The following is a 17,888-nucleotide window of genomic DNA, read 5'->3' as shown; positions in this document are numbered from 1 at the left end:
CCTTTGCTACAGACAAGGAGTGACCAAACTGTGGCTCACGAGCCGCATGTGGCTCTTTTACAGTTAAAGTGCACAACCTCCTCCATTCTCTACCTGTCAGACTTGGATGGAGAGGGAAGGGAAGAGCTTGGGACCTCTGCCTTGCAATGGGGTGGTGGGGTAGGGGATTCTACCCAATGGGGAGAGGGGCCTTGGGTTTCAGCACTGTGGGGCATACCTGCTGGGTTTTGGCACTTCAGCCAGAGTGGGGCTGAAGCCCCGAGCCCTAGCAGGTCCTGCTGGGCCAAAGCCCCGAGCCCCGGCAGATGTGCCTTGGCTCTTGAACGTCTTAGCAGAGGGGGTGGAGGGTCAGTAAGTTTGGCCATCCCTGCTATAGAGACACACAACGCTGTTTATACAGTGTTGAGAGTGCCATGATAGATAAGACACAGCATTTATTCTATATACACCAGACATTATGAACAGGGTTAGACAGAGCTCGTCCCAACAGGGTTAGCCAACACAAAACTGACAATGCCAGAAACCACTTAGAGCAGGGGTCGGCAACCTGCGGCACGCGTGCCAAAGGTGGCACACAAGCTGATTTTTAGTGGCACTCTGCTGCCACCTGGGGTCCCAGCCGCCAGCCCTGCTCAGCCCGTTGCCTGCCTGGATGAATGGAATCCCAGACCAGCAGTAGGCTGAGCGCAGCTGGCAGCTGGGACCCGGGCTGGCAGGAGCCGGCAGATGGAACCCCAGCCCGCTGCCGGTCTGGGGTTCCGGCCGCCGGCCCCTTGCCAGCCAGGGTCCCAGCCGCCAGCCCCACTCAGCCCGCTGCTGGCTTCGATCGACGGAACCCCGGGCCGGCAACGGGCTGGGCAGGGCTGGTAGCTGGGACCCCGGCTGGCAGGAGCCGGTGGATGGAACCCCAGACCAGCAGCAGGCTGAGCAACTCAGCGTGCTGCTGGTCTGGGGTTCCGTCTGCCGGCCCCTGTAAATGTAAAATGTATTACTGGCACGCGAAACCTTAAATTACAGTAAATAAATGAAGACTTGGCACACCACTTCTCAAAGGTTGCCAACCCCTGACCTAGAGTCTTATCAACACTATTACTTACATGGCAAGAGTAGAACCAGTGGTAGCAACAATAAGAAAAACCTCTTTGGGTAGAGACAACCTGAGCACCAGACTGTGCTTAACAGGCACTAGCCTTCACGGATGGATGACAGAAAAACAAAATTTCTCTACCAGGGTAGCATAGTCCCTGTTAGCGCAGCCCAGGAAACAGGCTGGACAATGTCCCCTGACAGTTAAGGCTTCTTAGATGTGCGGGGGTCATTGTCCAGCCTATGCCCTATCCTTTTTGGGGTGGTTAGCATGAAGAGGAATACTACCAGGGAGTAATCTCTGCTCTCAGGAGAATGCAGAGACTTCACTAGTTGCTGACCAGGTACAGGTTTCTTCCTCTCTCGAGCACGGTCACTGCAGGGGCCCCAAGCTGGCTCTAACTTTACATATAAATATTTTTAAGCATACACCAACACCATCTTCATTGACATCTAAGACTGAATATCACAAATATATAAAGCAATGATGGACATGATTCTAACCTGAAAGTACTTCTGCATACCACATTTCTGCAAATCTAGAGAACCAGCATTTACTTTAACAGCAATAGTTACATGGGAATTGCACACTGAAAAAACCTAATCAATACTTACCATTAAACTTTTAAATTTTTTATTTTCTGCAATGTGAAAAAAGCCATCTCTTGTTAAAATCTTGATGTGTTTCACTTCGTTATTATACCTGTGGGCAATTAATAACTTATGAATATAAATGTGTTTTTAAACAGTGGCAATCAATAATTACCTGAGGGTATACCCCAAAACACTACATGAATAAATTCTTAAGACAAAATGTATATCCAGGCCAATACACAGTTGACATCTAATTAACCAAATATATTTATTAGTGTATGAATGAAGATGTAGCCTGTATTCAGAAAAAAAAGTTACTTCTAATTAGGGGATCCCATCTATTGCTTGCTTTCAAGTTCATACTGAGGATAGATGTGGAAACAAACAAGACTCTCTTTAGTAATTTATGCTGATAGAACACACTCTACTGAAATGTATTTGCTAACGCACTCTTTACTGCAATGTCCGAGAAGCTAAAGACTTGAACAGACTCACCTTAACATCAACAGGAGCTGAATCAGAAGTAAACAATTGCCCGTTAGTATCCGACAGGCCACTGTAAACTGGTATCTTTCCATTAACTTCAGTGGAGCTATGCGGATTTACACTTTTTGTCCTATATGCCTGAAATACTTTTCTAGCAACTGATATTTTTGTGGACTAAGTGACAGGATATTATATGATTATTTAAGATGCAATGAGATTCATGATTTTCTGTATTATTGATTACAAACATCTGCCTATGCAATAAAGAAAACAGGAAGTCTATTTCTGTTAAAGTGCTTGTCCCACTTACTTAATGCTAATTGCGTATTCTCCTGACTCTTTGGTCCTGTGTCGCACCAGGTAAGTTCTATTTACCCTGTTAATAAGTTCACTTTCAGCTTGCAGCCTCTCCATTGCTCCTGCATACCTGTAAGGAAAGCAAATAAATACTAGCCATGCTCATCTTTGAAACTGTGCAGTAGGTCTTTCCAACATGCAGTTTAATGTTCCAATATTTTACATGAGATGGTGAATGAAAGATACATCAAAAGCTCCTGGTAAATGAACCGGATTTCAAGGTTGTGCTGGAAAATAATAAAAAGCACAGAAATTTATAATTAATAGTAAAATGTGCAGTACACTCTCCCACTTTTGGGCACAAAGGACTATGGCTTCTATTCAGAAAAGCACTGAAGCACAAGATTAAGTTCATCCCTGTTTAGGAAAGCACTTATGCATGTGTTAACTTTTAGGCTAGGTCTACACTATGGACCTTACAGCAGCACAGCTGTACCACTGCAGGTGTGCCACTTTAAGGTCTCCCATGTAGCCGCTCTTTAGAGAGCTCTCCTGCTGGCATAATTAAACCACCCCCAATGAGCGGCATTAGCTATGTTGGCACCAGCAATTTTGGCACCAGCAATGTCGGTCAGGGGTGTGTTTTACCGTCAAAAGTGGTAGTGTACTGTAGACAAAACCTTAAACCCTCTGACTTCGAAAGCACTTAAGCACATACTGAAGTACTTTGCTGAACTGGGGCCTATACTGAAAATGTAATTAAAGGGTGGCCTGGACCAGGTGGTGGAATTTACTTATTTGAAATATTTTGTATCACAAACTTAAAAGCTTGGGCCTGATACAACACTATATTATACCAGTCTCGTACTAGTGAAACTTCACTGGCTTCAGGTGAAGTTGGTATAACAGACTGGAGAATCAGGCAGCTGATGCACTAATTCTGTTTTTAAACAAACAAAAATAATTTCATTTGATTCATATTTATTTATTTTACTCTAAAGGTTAAAATTTAAATGTGCAGACTAAACCCTGACAGATTAGATTCAAAATCTGCTTCAGCCCTAAACTATGGCCAGGTCTGAAACGACTGAGACAAAAGATTCCAGAAGGGTCTGCCTGCAGAGATCTGCTTGCAGAATTGGGGCCTAAATTTTTAACTGTGGAAAAAATGTGCATTTATTAAAATGAAATAATTGCTTATTTTTACTTTTTAAAACCAGAATAATTTCAGTCAATATTAGGAACCAGTACTGTGCACAATTTTTTAAAATGAATACATTTTACGTTAGCTATAAATCCATTCATATAACTATAATACAGTAAGTTTCTTAATCCAGTTGTATATATAGTTACACTACTTAATCCATCATTAAACAAAACTTTAAATATCACAAAAAACTTCAAACTTCTACTTTGGGGAGGCTTTTAGTTTTTAAAGAAAGTATCAGAGAGGATTTTCTTCAAATTATCACAAAATATGAGCTCCCACGCTGAGACTTTTTAAGGCAAGTTTCAGCCTAAGGCAATTTCCCACGTTCAAGTTACAAATGCTTAGAAAATTAAGTTTGATCCTGAAAAGGCACAAAGAACCTCAACTTTAGTATTGTGAACACAATGCTATTTTTGTCCTCTCTTCTGTCAAAACTATAAGGAGCAGAATTGAAGCTTGAATCAAATTAAAAACAGCAATTTTTCCCCTTTGGGATTTTATTCACTGGCTATGAAAGCTAAGTGTTTGTTTGGGTCAGTGGATCTGATTCTGATCTCACTTACTGCAACCCAGTAGAAATCAGGAATAAATTTGTAAAACCAGTGTGAAAACAGAATCAGTCACTGTGCATTTATAATCTTTTTAAGTCAAACTCACTCCAGAGCAGAGGGTTCACACTACACTATGATTCACTTTGACAGTGGTTGTGGAGTCGATACATTATCCATTTACATCACTTAATAGATTGCTTTTCTGTCAAACAAAATTTCAGCAGAATTATTCACAAAACAAAATGTCACTTTCTTCATTTTGTTTAGCCACTTAAAATGTAGGATCTTCTTGCATGATTCATGTTGTACTGACTTTTTGTTATACCACTTTAGAGACCTCTGGGATACAGACTGTGTATATATATAGACTTGTAAACAAAATGTCAAAATCATTAAGCACATTATTATATGAGAAATGCTTTTAGGCAGTGCATATTCAGTTTTGTTTTCCAAAACTGCTACACAATACCTTCTTCAGAAGCCAAGAAAGGTTAAAGCAATTTAAATTAGATTGTGATAAACACAGTTCTCTCTCTATGCCTGTCTATTTCAACATGATTTTTATAGGACTAGTCCAGGACTCACCATGGTTGGCAAGAGTAGTCCACTGGTTTAGGCACCTAGGGTATAAAAAGACATCATAGAATATAATTATTTAAAGAATATTTTTCGAATTGACTCGCAAATTAGGTAGCACTGATCTAATGACCAAATACCCTACATCACACTGGGGAGATAAGAATCATATTGATCACATTTCTTCATCTATTAGTCTACTTTATTCAGAATAAATTAATAAAGTGTGAATACCCTGTATAGGTCTGAAAACAGGACAGAATATTAAGCTTATGTATTTTATTGTTGTTGTTGGGAGAATTTTTTTTAATTTTGGACAGATAAGTGCTACAAATCCCATATATATTTTAATCTATCTGAAATGGATTTTGGCAGTACCTCCACTCTCATTTCATCCATAAAATGTTCATCTAATAGGGTATATTGTTGCAATGCATCATTAAAGTGTGCAACTGAATGTACAATGATGCACACTAAATTCACTAAGTGCTTTTTGAATTAGATTGCGTTGAAAAGGCACTATTCTTAGTTGAAGTAAAAGCTTAGGTGGTATGTTATATAATCTCTTGAGATGGTTAACTGAATAATCCATACATTTCTGAGGTATTGTATGAATTTATTAATACATTTGCATGAAACAAGTTTTACTCTTATACTTGGATTTAAATAGGAACACATTTTGAAAGGACAACTGCTTTATTTAATTTTCAAATAGTTTAAAATAAACTAAAATTAAACATACAAAAAAGGATAGTATATATACGCATATATAATATGGGAATTGAATGAATATTTCCACAGCTGACTTCCATGCTCCCCACCAACAGTTACTAAAATCCCTGAGACCCTCTTGGAGGGCACAAGTTTGGCTAGCTTGAACTTACCAACCTGCATAGTGTTGATTTGCTTCCAACCCTTGTGATCCAAACTGTAAGGTTCAGGTTCTGAGCTGACCTTTGCAGAGTTCACAGAGCCCGGCTTACTGCCCTTCGCATATTGTGTGATTGCAATTTTTCCTCCTAAGTGTTTTTGCAAAAGGTATTTTGGACAGATAACCAGCCTAGTACTCTTATTTGAATGCATCTGAATCTATGATTTTAATGCTGACAATCTCTCTTACATCATCACCAAAAAGTGTATTTTCCCCAAAGCACAAAGGAGCCACTAGTGTGAATTTGTTGTCAATATGTTAAAGAGTTCTGCTCTAAGAATAGTGTGACCTATTTATTTGCATGATAATAAATCTCCCAACCAGGAAGCAATCAGACTAGACAGAGAGATTGGGGGAGAGAGGGAAAGAGTTAACCAGAACAATGGAAGGCTTCTGTAAAATGCAAAGAGATCAGGAATGGAATTATTGCTAGCCAAATGTCAGTATATGTTGTAAGAGAACAAGGAGGAGAGTTGCTGTGAATCTATAATGGATTCCAAAGCCATGACAGCCTAAACAAATTCAAAAAGTATACTGTCCATTTGTAACACCGTAGCATCAAAGCTTAGATACAACAGACCTGGGCTGGGATTTAGTTGGTGACACATTCTCTCATATCCCTACACGAACATCTGACAAGTATTAGGAAAATAAAGCAGCATTATATCAGAACGAAACCAGCTAGGCCGTTGCTACCAACGGCTTGTTGATAGAGCTCAGGCATCATTCCCACCTAGCTGAGAGACGGTCTAAACGTTAAAAATGCTGACAGCTAGCACTCCTACTTTCCTATCATTAGTAAAGCTGCTCCACTCAAAAAATGTAAGGATAAAAACCCACTGTATATAAAGCCAGTCTTTATATGTAAGATACTTCTGTAATTATGTTAGCCTACAGAATTTTACATTTTGAATGTTTTGTATTGTTAGAATAAAGTTTGGAAAGTAGTTCAAATTACTTGATGTGAGTATACCAGTGGCAGGACAGTAGTGGCAATTAGGAAGACCACTACCCTCCCTGTATATTGGCTTACAGTCCTATATTGGATGGAATCTGAAATTCTAAATTGGTTTGGCTCATCTATCAGAGCAGGTCATTTTGGTTGCAGACAGCTAGAACATCAGCAATCATTAATCCTTTTCAACCCTGAGTGTGTTGAGTTGTAAAATAAAGATTGCCCATTGCAGAGAAAAAAGAAAACAATCAAACATTGTACTAGAAGCTGTTGGCTTGCACTGTATTATACATCCAAATCAAAGCAACCGCAATGAGAAAACTGAACAAAAGACATCTGTAATTTTCACTCCATGCATCTGAAGAAGTGGTATTTTACCCACGAAAGCTTATGCCCAAATAAATCTGTTAGTCTTTAAGATGCCACCGGACTCCTTGTTGTTTTTATGATATAAAAATGTCTGCAGACAAATACTGCATATTGCAAGAAGAATAAAGCATTTATAGGCATAGCTTAGAAGGGACTGGAATTTCATATTCTCGAACTCAGCAGTTTTTCATGCAATATTCATTCCTAAAGCCTTTTGATATATGTATTTTATGCTGATTCTGGGCATTTTTATATTGGCCAGTTGTAAAGATGGTTACACTTAATAATAATAGTACAAGTTATAATACGTTAAAAATCTGATAGATGTTTTGGTATCTTTAAACTGCATCATTTGTCAGAATAAGATGTTTATATTTTGCCCTTCCAGTTTAGCAGTGGTGGAGAATCAATTCATCTTTTTCATCAGTTTATGCCTCTGGTTGCTAACATGTCATGAATAATATTTATTCATACTGTAAAATCATGCTATTTTCATTCAATCCTCCGCTTAATAGTATATTTCTAAATTTAGCAGAAAGCTATGTCACTAGACACTAAGTAATCTTCATGTTGCCTTGGTAGCTTTAACAGAAGAGATTTTCCTTAACTATGTGAGTTTCCCACTTTAAACTACAGTAGTACTCTTTCAAAATGAGCTGATTTTTCCCAATAAATAAATATGGTCTCTAAGTTGCCACAAGTACTCCTTTTCTTTTTACAGTATTTACAGTAGACCCCTGTATTTATCTTAAGTGCTGCCCTAGAGTGGTGTTTCCAGATCCACAGGGCAGCTCCAGTGATTGACACTTGCTAAAGGCATGTGCTGACTGTGCCCAACAACATCCAACGTGACTGTGTGACACTAAACCGCCACAACCTTTATGCTTAATAAAATATGGTAATAGGGTTACAAAAAACGTTAAGCTTTATTACATAACATTTTTATGAGCAGTATATTCTCTTTAACGGGCATCTGCTTTGTCACTCTGTTTAACAGAACTAAGGCTATGTCTACACTGGAATCTGAACGACAAAACCTGATAAACAGTGGCTACGCTTTTCAGAGTAGCAGCCGTGTTAGTCTGTATCCGCAAAAAGAAAAGGAGGACTTGTGGCATTTGTTAGTCTCTAAGGTGCCACAAGTCCTCCTTTTCTTTTAGTGGCTACACTGCGCGCCTTTTAGCAGCACAGCTGTAGTGACACAGCTGTGTCGCTAAGAGCTGCGTAGTGTAGACATAGCCTTAAATTTAAAGTAACAATGGAATGATAAGTATCTCTGTGAATAGGATTGTGAGATGATAATTAGGGCTGTCAAGCGATTAAAAAAATGAATCGCACGATTAATCGCACTGTTAAACTATCATGGAATACTATTTAAATATTTTTGGGTGTGTTCTACATTTTCAAATATATTGATTTCAATTACAACACAGAATACAAAGTGTACAGTGCTCGTTTTATTTTTTTATTACAAATATTTGCACTGTAAAAAACAAAAGAAATAATATATTTCAATTCACCTAATACAAGTACTGCAGCGCAATCTCTTTATAATGGAAGTTGAACTTACAAATGTAGAATTATGTACAAAAAATAACTGCATTCAAAAATAAAACAATGTAAAACTTTAGAACCTACAAGTCCACTAAGTGCTACTTCAGCCAATTGCTCAAACAAGTTTGGTTACAATTTGCAGGCGAGACTGCTGCCTATGTCTTGTCTACAATGTCACCTGAAAGTGAGAACAGGCGTTCGCATGGCACTGTTGTAGCCGGCGTCGCAAGATATTTACATGCCAGATGTGCTAAAGATTCATATGCCTCTTCATGCTTCAACCACCATACCAGGGGACATGCGTCCATGCTGATGACGGGTAGTCGTAACCATAAGTGTATCCTAAAATTCCTCCTTACCTGTAAGGGGTTAAGAAGCTCAAATAACCTGACCAAAGGAACCAATGGGGACAAAACATACTTTCAAATCTGGGGTGAGGGAGAGGCTTTGTTTTGGGTTCTTTGTTTCTGTGTTCGTTCGCTCTTGGGACTAAGAGGGACCGGACACTAATCCATGTCCTCCGAACCATTCTGAACCAGTCTCTCATATTACAGAAATTGTAAGTACAGCCAGACAAGGCGTATTAGTTTATCTTTGTTTTCTCAACTTGTGAATTTTCCCTTTGCTGGAGGGAGGTTTATCCCTGTTTTGTTGTAACTTTGAAACTAAGGCTAGAGGGGGTTCCTCTGTGTTTTGTGCATCTTTTGTTACCCTATAAAGTTATCTTCCAACCTGATTTTACAGAGGGGATTTTTACCTTTTCTTTTCTTTTTTAAATAAAATTCTTCTTTTAAGAACTGACTGATTTTTTTTTTCAGCATCCAAAGATTCAGAGATTTGGGTCTGTGTTCACTTTGTAACCAATTGGTTAGGATATTATTCTCAAGCCTCCCCAGGAAAGGGGGTATAAGGGCTTTGGGGGATATTTTGGGAAAACAGGAACTCCAAGCGGTCCTTTCCCTGATTCTTTGTCTAAATCACTTGGTGGCAGCAGCATACTGTTCAAGGACAAGGTGGAATTTGTGCCTTGGGAAAGTTTTTAACCTAAGCTAGTAAAAATAAGCTTAGGGGGTCTTGCATGCGGCTCCCCACATCTGTACCCCAGAGTTCTGAGTGGGGAAGGAACCCTGACATGGGTTCTGCTCAATAACAATCCAAAGCAGCGTGGACCGACGCATGTTCATTTTCCATCATCTGAGTCAGATGCCACCAGCAGAAGGTTCATTTCCTTTTTTGGTGGTTCGGGTTCTGTCGTTTCCGCATCAGAATGCTGCTCTTTTAAGACATCTGAAAGCATGCTCCACACCTTCTCCCTCTCAGATTTTGGAAGGCACTTCAGAGTCTTAAACTCTGGGATGAGTGCTGTATCTATCTTTAGAAATCCCACATTGGTACCTTCTGTGCATTTTGTCAAATCTGCTGTGAAAATGTTTTTAAAATGAACACGTGCTGGGTCATCATCTGAGACTGCTGTAACATTAAATATATGGCAGAATTCAGGTAAAACAGAACAGGAGATATACAATTCTCCCCCAAGGTGTTCAGTCACAAATTTAATTAATGCATTATTTTTTAACAAGCATCAGCAGCATGGAAGCATGTCCTCTGGAATGGTGGCCGAAGGGGCATATGAACGTTTAGCATATCTGGCATGTAAATACCTTGCAACACCCGCTACAAAAGTGCCATGTGAATGACGCTTCTCACTTTCAGGTGACATTGTAAATAAGAAGCAGTCAGCAGTATCTCCCGTAAATGTAAACAAACTTGTTTATCTTAGCAATTGGCTGAACAGGAGGACTGAGTGGACTTGTAGGCTCTAAAGTTTTACATTGTTTTGTTTTTGAGTGCAGTTATGTAACAAAAAAAAATCTACATGTGTAAGTTACACTTTTACAATAAATAGATTGCACTACAGTACTTGTATGAGGTGAATTGAAAAATACGGTTTCTTTTGTTTATCATTTTTACAGTGCAAATATTTGTAATCAAAAATAATAATATAAAGTCAGCACTGTGCACTTTGTATTCTGTGTTGTAATACAAATCAATATATGTGAAAATGTAGAAAAACATCCAAAAATATTTAATCAATTGGTATTCTATTGTTTAACAGCGCGATTAATCACGATTAATTTTTTTAATCACAGTTATTTTTTTTAGTTAATTGTGGGAGTGAACTGCGATTAATCAACAGCCCTAACTATAAATGGTAAAAGATATGTTGATCTGCTGTTGAACAATATTATGATGTATTACTAATGTAGAGATTTATTTTGGAGCTAAGGTTTGATCTAAACCTTAAAGGCCTATCATAATGTGTCAAAACAGTTGTATCCATTAAAAGGTGACTCTACCTAATAACAATACCACCATGATGACATCTTGAATGTTGTAATCAAAGTAGATTTATTAATAGAGTTGAATTTAGTTGTGAACCAAGTTAAAGCACATTTACAGCAAAACAAGGAAGCCTTGTTAACCATTGTATTATTTTGGTTTAATACCAATGTAACTCCACTGATTTCAATGATTTCAATGCTATATTAAATCTGGAGTAACATGATCCAAAGTATTATGGAAAGACACAATGAAGGAGTGCACAATATATTAACATGCTCATACAAAATTATGAGTACGTACTGTAAATTAATTTTTCTTATTATCCTGCTGCAGTTCTTAGTATTTTGAGAGTATTTGTCTTCTTAACACAAAACACAGGCAGGTCAAAGCATATAGGGACGCAGAAGTATGTTGAAAGATCCGGTTGGAGGGTTTATTTATTCGTTTGTTCTTTATTCTATTTTTACTTTTACAGGGTTTTTTCTAAAACTCACTATTTATGGTGTAATCTCTCTCTGTAACCCAGAGTGACTGGGAAACAGATTAAAACCACAGCATTTTCATCTCATTGTAAAAAAACTAACAGCTTTACTGCACAATATATTTGTTCTGGAGTCTGATTGTATTTATCTGAAAACTCTTTAGACAATTTAATTTATTAAACTCCCAAAAGTTAAAATCTGTCTCTTGAGCATGTTTCCTTAACATTTATAGTTTAAATCCAATAACCAAACGCATTAGAATGTTATATTTTTAAACATTGAATGTAGCATACAAACACAAGGAAACTAAAATAATGCTTCCCACAAGGCAGGATTAATGAAACCCTGGTACGAACCAGGCAACTTTTCCTATGAATGTTCCTCAGGAAACTATTATACTGACAAACACAATTAAACATTTGTACTTACGCATGGGCAAGGCTTTACGACATCACTTGGAAAGTAGCCAAGCTCCCCTGTGACTAGATTTCTACCCTAGAAATAGACAAAAAGTTCCCATTATGAGCAAATGACTGTGTAGATTGGAAGCAATCCTGTATGCACAGGGATTCATTTAAATAAACATACAGTAAAAGTTCTAAAATTCAATGCCAGTCTTACTCAAATTTTGTAAAGTAATAATTTCTTGACTTCTGTAACTAAGTAATAATTACAAATGGTTAAATCTGAGTGGTCTGGTAGATAGGTGAGAGGATTGGACTCAGGAGATCTGGGTTTTATTCCCAATTCTGTCACTGACTCATGTGGTTAAATCTTCATTGCAGAGCTAATTCGAGTTAACTACTCTGAAGCGTGAGCAACCATGCTGCGAAGTAACTCTTGAGCTGCACAGTGTGATTGTATTAGGGCCTGTCTACAAGGGAAGGTTTCAGAGTAACAGCCGTGTTAGTCTGTATTCGCAAAAAGAAACGGAGTACCTGTGGCACCTTAGAGACTAACTGCTGTAGCTCACGAAAGCTTATGCTCAAATAAATTTGTTAGTCTCTAAGGTGCCACAAGTACTCCGTTTCTTTCTACAAGGGAAGTTAGTGAGCAGCAAGCTAAGATGGTTAGCTTAGCACACTTCAAAGCATATTAACCTAAAGCACACAGAGGCACTTCTGATGCATGGTAAGATTGTCCACAGGCAGATAAATGCAGAGTTGCTAGTGCTCTAAATTAGACTAGGCCCAGCATTCTTAAACATGGGCGCCTAAAGTTAGGCTCTTAAATGCATATTTAGGCACTGAAGTCCAGATTGTTAAAGATATTTAGGCAATTTAAGATGCACTAGGTGCCTAGTGGGATTTTTGAAAGTGCCTGGGTGCCTAACTCCCATTGAAATTAATGCACCATCATAAACCATCATTCATAAATTGAAAACAAGGGTGGAGCTGGATGTAAAAAGGAGCCGAATTAATGAGTATTCTTGAAAAATTGGAAGTTTTCTTGAGTTGAAGTGCCCTAAGCATATTCAAAGGGAACGTTATCTTCCTGGGAAGATTGCTATGCAATTTATCACACCCAGGTAATGATCACAGCAATTGTCACCTATTCCAAATAGACAGAAACTGTCTGATTTTTTTGGTGTTATTCAGACTCTTTAGGCCTTTATGGAGGGGAGTCCTGTGCGACATGCAGTAATGGAAAAGATTTCACAAGTAGTAGGATCCCAGTGGAAGACTTTGAAGTCACTATCAAACACAAAATGGGCATACAGAGCAGAAGCAGTGGCTGCTGTAAAACAAAACTACTCCATCATTTTACAAGCTTTACAAGAGATTATCGAAACAACTCGCCTTGCTGATGCTAAAATAAAAGCCAGGGGACTTATCCATGAACTAAATTCATTCAGGTTCATCTTTGTCCTTCACATGATGCACCCTATTCTCCAGATGGTGGTAAAAGTGAGTAAGGCTCTTCCAACTCCAGCTCTCAACTTACTTACTGCAATGACAGGGGTGAAAAGCTTGTGTAACTCTTTGGCTGCGATGAGAAGTGGCCCAGAATATTTTCAATCTATTTTCAATGACAGTGTGAAAATGTGTGTAGAGAATGATATATCGATTCCCCCAGTTAAGAAGAGAAAAACGTTCACTCGTTTTGATGACGCGTTTGAGTCCCAGCATTGCTTTGATACAAAAGAGACGCAGGAGAGAATAACTTCATTTTACCTACTCCTAGACTCAATGATTACCGGCATTGACCAGCAATATGAACAGGAGACTTGTAAAATTGTGACTGCAATGGGAAAACTGCTGAGCTTAGACATTGGCAGGGACGATATGAGAATCATTGCCAACAAATTTAAAGTGTCCTTGGATGAGTTGGAAGCTGAAGTCGGATTGCTTCGGGGTTATGACGGATCTGTTCCTAAAGGTAGCACTACGAACACCACCAGAGAGTGGCTTGACTGGCTAAAGGAATTGGATCAGTCTTCCACGTTCCAGGCCTTTTATAAATCTATGCAATGCTTTGCAGTCTTATCTGTTACAAGCTGTTCATGTGAAAGAGTCTTTTCAAAACTAGCACATGTAAAAAACAAACTAAGAAGTACAATGTCCCAACAGCACCTCGACTTACTCATGATTTTGTACATTGAACAAGAATTTGCTTCATCAGTTAATTACAATGATGTGATCGAGGAATTTAAGTCCCTAACACCTGGTGAGTGACGTCTCATTCTCTAGGACAGAAAGATGAAGAAACCTTAATCTGCTTTGGTCAATTTGGGTTAGTGCATTAACTGGTTAAAGATCATAAAAATTGACTGTATCTTTGTATACGCCTGGTTATCACTACAGGAAAAAATTGGTATTTTGTGTCTCATTTTTTAAGTTTGTATTTTTTTAAGTAAAGTTTAGTTGTTAATTTTAAAAAAATAAGTTTAGTTAAGTTTTAGTTTCTTTAATTTGTTTGATGAATAAAAATAATGTCCTTTATGATTGAGTATTCAATAAATGTTCGCTTTTAAAAAAAAAAATTCCCTGGATGCACACCGGAATGAAATGTGCTGTGCACACCTATGACACTCATACATTCTTATGAAATGTAACAAGAGATCCCATTGTCAGTGGACATCCTTGCATGTGAATTAGTATACAAGAAGTCTTCCCACCAAATTCAAATTGCTGTGGGATGCATCCACAAGTGCCAGAGCAGCCCTGTGAGGTCACTAGTAAGAGCCATCCACTTCTCAAAACATAATCCTATGTGGCAGCTGTTAGTAAATACTGAATCTTTAATGCCAAACACCATACTTCTAACAAGGCGGCACATGATGTGACTTCAGGTACTGGTGGCACTGTCTAATGGTGAAAGCATAACATTGGAAGTCAAAAGTTCTGAACTGTTTCATGACTCTGAAGACAATATTTAACTTCTCTGTGCCTCAGTTTCCTTATCTGTAAAATGGAGATAACACATATTTAACTCAAAGAGAGTCATTAGCATTTGCTAAGCTCTATCAAATCCTTCCTTGGAAGATGTTAGATAAGTACAAAGCTCTAATATTGCTATTTCCTATAGTACTTCTAAAACTCATTTAAACACTTTGGGGAAAATTCTGCATCACTGGCTAATTGACATCTGGCTCAAAATTCAGAAGGCACAATGGTAGCTTTGCTGTAAGTGAGATGAGTGAAGGGGGTGCCCTAGGGTTGCCAACTTTCCGAATGCAGAAAACTGAACACCCTTGCCCAGCTTTCTACCCCGCCCCACCCTACCCTGACCTTCTCTGAGGCCCCGACCCCACACTTACTTCATCCCCACTCCTTCCAATGCTTGCTCTCCCCCACCCTCACTCACTTGCTCATTTTCACCGGGCTGGGGTACAGGAGGGGGTGAGGTCTCTGGCTGGGAGTATGAGCTCTGGGCTGGGGCCAGGAATGAGTGTTTCAGAGTGGGGGGGGGGCCTCTGGGCTTGGGCAGGGAATTGGGGGGTGGGGGAGGGTAAGGGCTCCAGCTGGGGGTGTGGGATCTGGGGTGGGGCTGGGGATGCAGGCTCTGGGCTGGGACTGAGCTGTTTGGAGTTGGGGGGTGGGTGCAGGCTCTGGGAGAGAGTTTGGGTGCAGAAGGGGGCTCAGGGCTGGGGCAGGGGTTTGTGGTGCAGGAGAGGGTTCCAGGTGCGGGCTCCGGGTGGCGCTTACCTCAGGTGGCTCTCGGAAGCAGCAGGTATTTCCCTCCGGCTCCTAGGAGGAGGCGTGCCAACCAGCTCTACATGCTGCCCTTGTCCGCAGGCACCGCCTTCTGGCCGCAGAGCCAGCACTCGAGGCGGGTGCAGCGGGCAGAACCCCCGTGGGGCTGCACCTCCACCTAGGAGCTGGAGGGAAATGCCGGCCATTTCCAGGAGCCTTGCAGAGCCAGGGCAGACAGGAAGCCTGCCTTAGCCCCGCTGCACTGCCAACTGGACTTTTAACGGCCCAGTCAGCAGCACTGACTGGAGCCAGGATCCCTTTTTGACTGGGCGTTCCGGTCGAAAACCGGACGCCTGGCAACCCTAGGTTGCCTAGAGAAGTACTCCATGTTCCCTTTGCAGTATGGAGCACTGCACCATGGAAGTTCTCTCTCCAGCAACACAGAGCGATCATTTTCCTGGCCTGGGGCGGGGGGGAGATGATCAATGGCTTAGTGAACTATAGAAATCTATGTGAATGCAGGAGGACACCAGCTGACATGGGAGCAGCATCCCGTGACGAGTGGCACAGGCAGGGGCAGGCCCATGCAGGTGGGAGCAGGGATCTCCTGTAGTCTCGGGGGTTGCACCAGTGGCCACCTTAGTGCAGCTGCATGGTATTTCATGGGCTATGGAGAAGCAGTCATCTTCCCACTAGGTCATCCATGCATGTGAGGAGGCTATCACTCTGATTACTTTTTCAAATCAGCTATCAACAAAGTTAGCCAACACAAGGTAGCTGTCTTACCTGTCAGGAAATTAACGTGATCATAGCACTGCACTGCCTCTAGGAATATCTGCACTTGTAAATAAAAAGCTTTGCCTGTTTCATATAATTGTGGGAGTTTTAAAATCCTCAAAAATGTAGCGTACAAAAGTTACAGTAGGCTGAAAGGAGCTTTTTGTTTTTAAAATTCTTTGCTAATTATAGGATTGATATGAATAATTTTATGTTCATTCCTAATTATGTTTAAAATACAAGATGATTGTTTACTTTTAGATAGCCTGCTAAATCCCTCAAGGCCCCTTGTATAAAAACCTGTGATGCATGCTGTCAGGTATATGACTGCGGATTTCTGTACTGAGCGCATATGCACTATCCATCGCAACTAGCAGTGGATTTGTCGCACCACTGCACCTCAAATTTGCTAACAATTTCTTTCAACTGCACGTCTCTTCCTTGTTAACTGTTTCTCATGTGATGAGTAAGTAGTCAATTTCCTTCTAACAAAAGCCTTAAAGGCCATCCCAAATGCACTAGTAAATGTCTGGGCTGACTTGCTAAAGAAATTATATTACAGAGTGCTTGCAGCATATAAAGTAGCAATGAACTCCTTCAGACTGCTACTTTAAATGACACTTGTCAGTGAGACTAGAGGATGATTCATTATTCTTGAATCTGTTTTAATGGGGAGGTTTCCTGGAACCATTTTGCACAGTCACCCTAAATTTCCAGAGTGCTACCTGAGGTTTAGATATGCAACTCCCATTAACTTCAATGGACTCATGCAGAGCTAGGACTGTGCGCAGCTGAAAAGTTAACCCTAGGTTGTACAGTATCCAGTTTCCATCTTATTTTTATCTCAATCCTTTGATTGAGAAATTACTAATCTCGCCACAGATTTAGGCAACAACAGTGAAAAGAAACCAGGTTTTATAACTAAAGCTGGTCAAAAAATGGAAAACATTTCTTGTAATCTGAACATTTCCAATCAATTTTCAATTCTGCAAATTTAGAAGAGGAATAATTTTCAACATTTTTATTGAAAAGGCCTATTTAGTGTATGGGTTTCCTTCGCCTTCTGCTTTTCTACATTCCCACCACAGCTTTTTTCTCTTCATTTTCCCCTTTTTTGTTTTTTTCACATTTAAATGAAACTGAAAACTGTAGTCATTATTTATCTAGTTTCTCATTCCCTCTTGCCACCCCTTCTCATTTTCCCACTGAAAAGGTTGGGGGGATGAGTGAGTAAGAAATGGAAAAATGATGAGCTGAAAGAAAAAGTTACTTTTTATTTTTTTCAGGTTAGTAAAAAAATGAAAATATAAAAAAATCATTTTTTTGTGAAAAGGGCAGGTTTTGTTTTTACAAAAAAATTGTTCATAAAATTTTGGACTATGTTCAGATCTAGTTTATTTGTATCATGCCTGGCACAGTTATAAGTAGACACGTTACCAAAATTAAAATGAACAAATGCTGTTCACATTCAGCAAAAATCACATCCTATCTTTCTCTCTCTCCCCTTTCCCCCCTCTGGTGATGGGACCAAATTAAGGAAA

At 39.6% G+C, this 17,888-nt stretch overlaps 1 protein-coding gene across 5 annotated transcripts in view; it reads right to left on the bottom strand.

The window, feature by feature from the left end:
- VAV3 (vav guanine nucleotide exchange factor 3) overlaps positions 1 to 17,888 on the bottom strand; it is a 258,623-nt gene that overhangs the window by 17,908 nt on the left and 222,827 nt on the right. For 4 of the 5 annotated variants that reach the window (XM_077824181.1, XM_077824182.1, XM_077824184.1 and 1 more), the window contains 4 exons: positions 11,864 to 11,929; positions 4,810 to 4,844; positions 2,477 to 2,593; positions 1,702 to 1,789 (listed from right to left, as the gene is read on the bottom strand). In XM_077824181.1, the coding sequence (XP_077680307.1) occupies positions 1,702 to 1,789; positions 2,477 to 2,593; positions 4,810 to 4,844; positions 11,864 to 11,929 (306 nt within the window). Of the gene's footprint in view, positions 1 to 1,701; positions 1,790 to 2,476; positions 2,594 to 2,669; positions 2,751 to 4,809; positions 4,845 to 11,863; positions 11,930 to 17,888 lie in introns of those variants that run through there. The other variant, XM_077824185.1, reaches the window with a different exon arrangement.

This window comes from Eretmochelys imbricata, chromosome 8 (assembly GCF_965152235.1).
Source record: "Eretmochelys imbricata isolate rEreImb1 chromosome 8, rEreImb1.hap1, whole genome shotgun sequence".
NCBI classification, from domain to species: Eukaryota; Metazoa; Chordata; order Testudines; family Cheloniidae; genus Eretmochelys; species Eretmochelys imbricata.
This window is presented reverse-complemented; position numbering and strand designations above follow the sequence as displayed.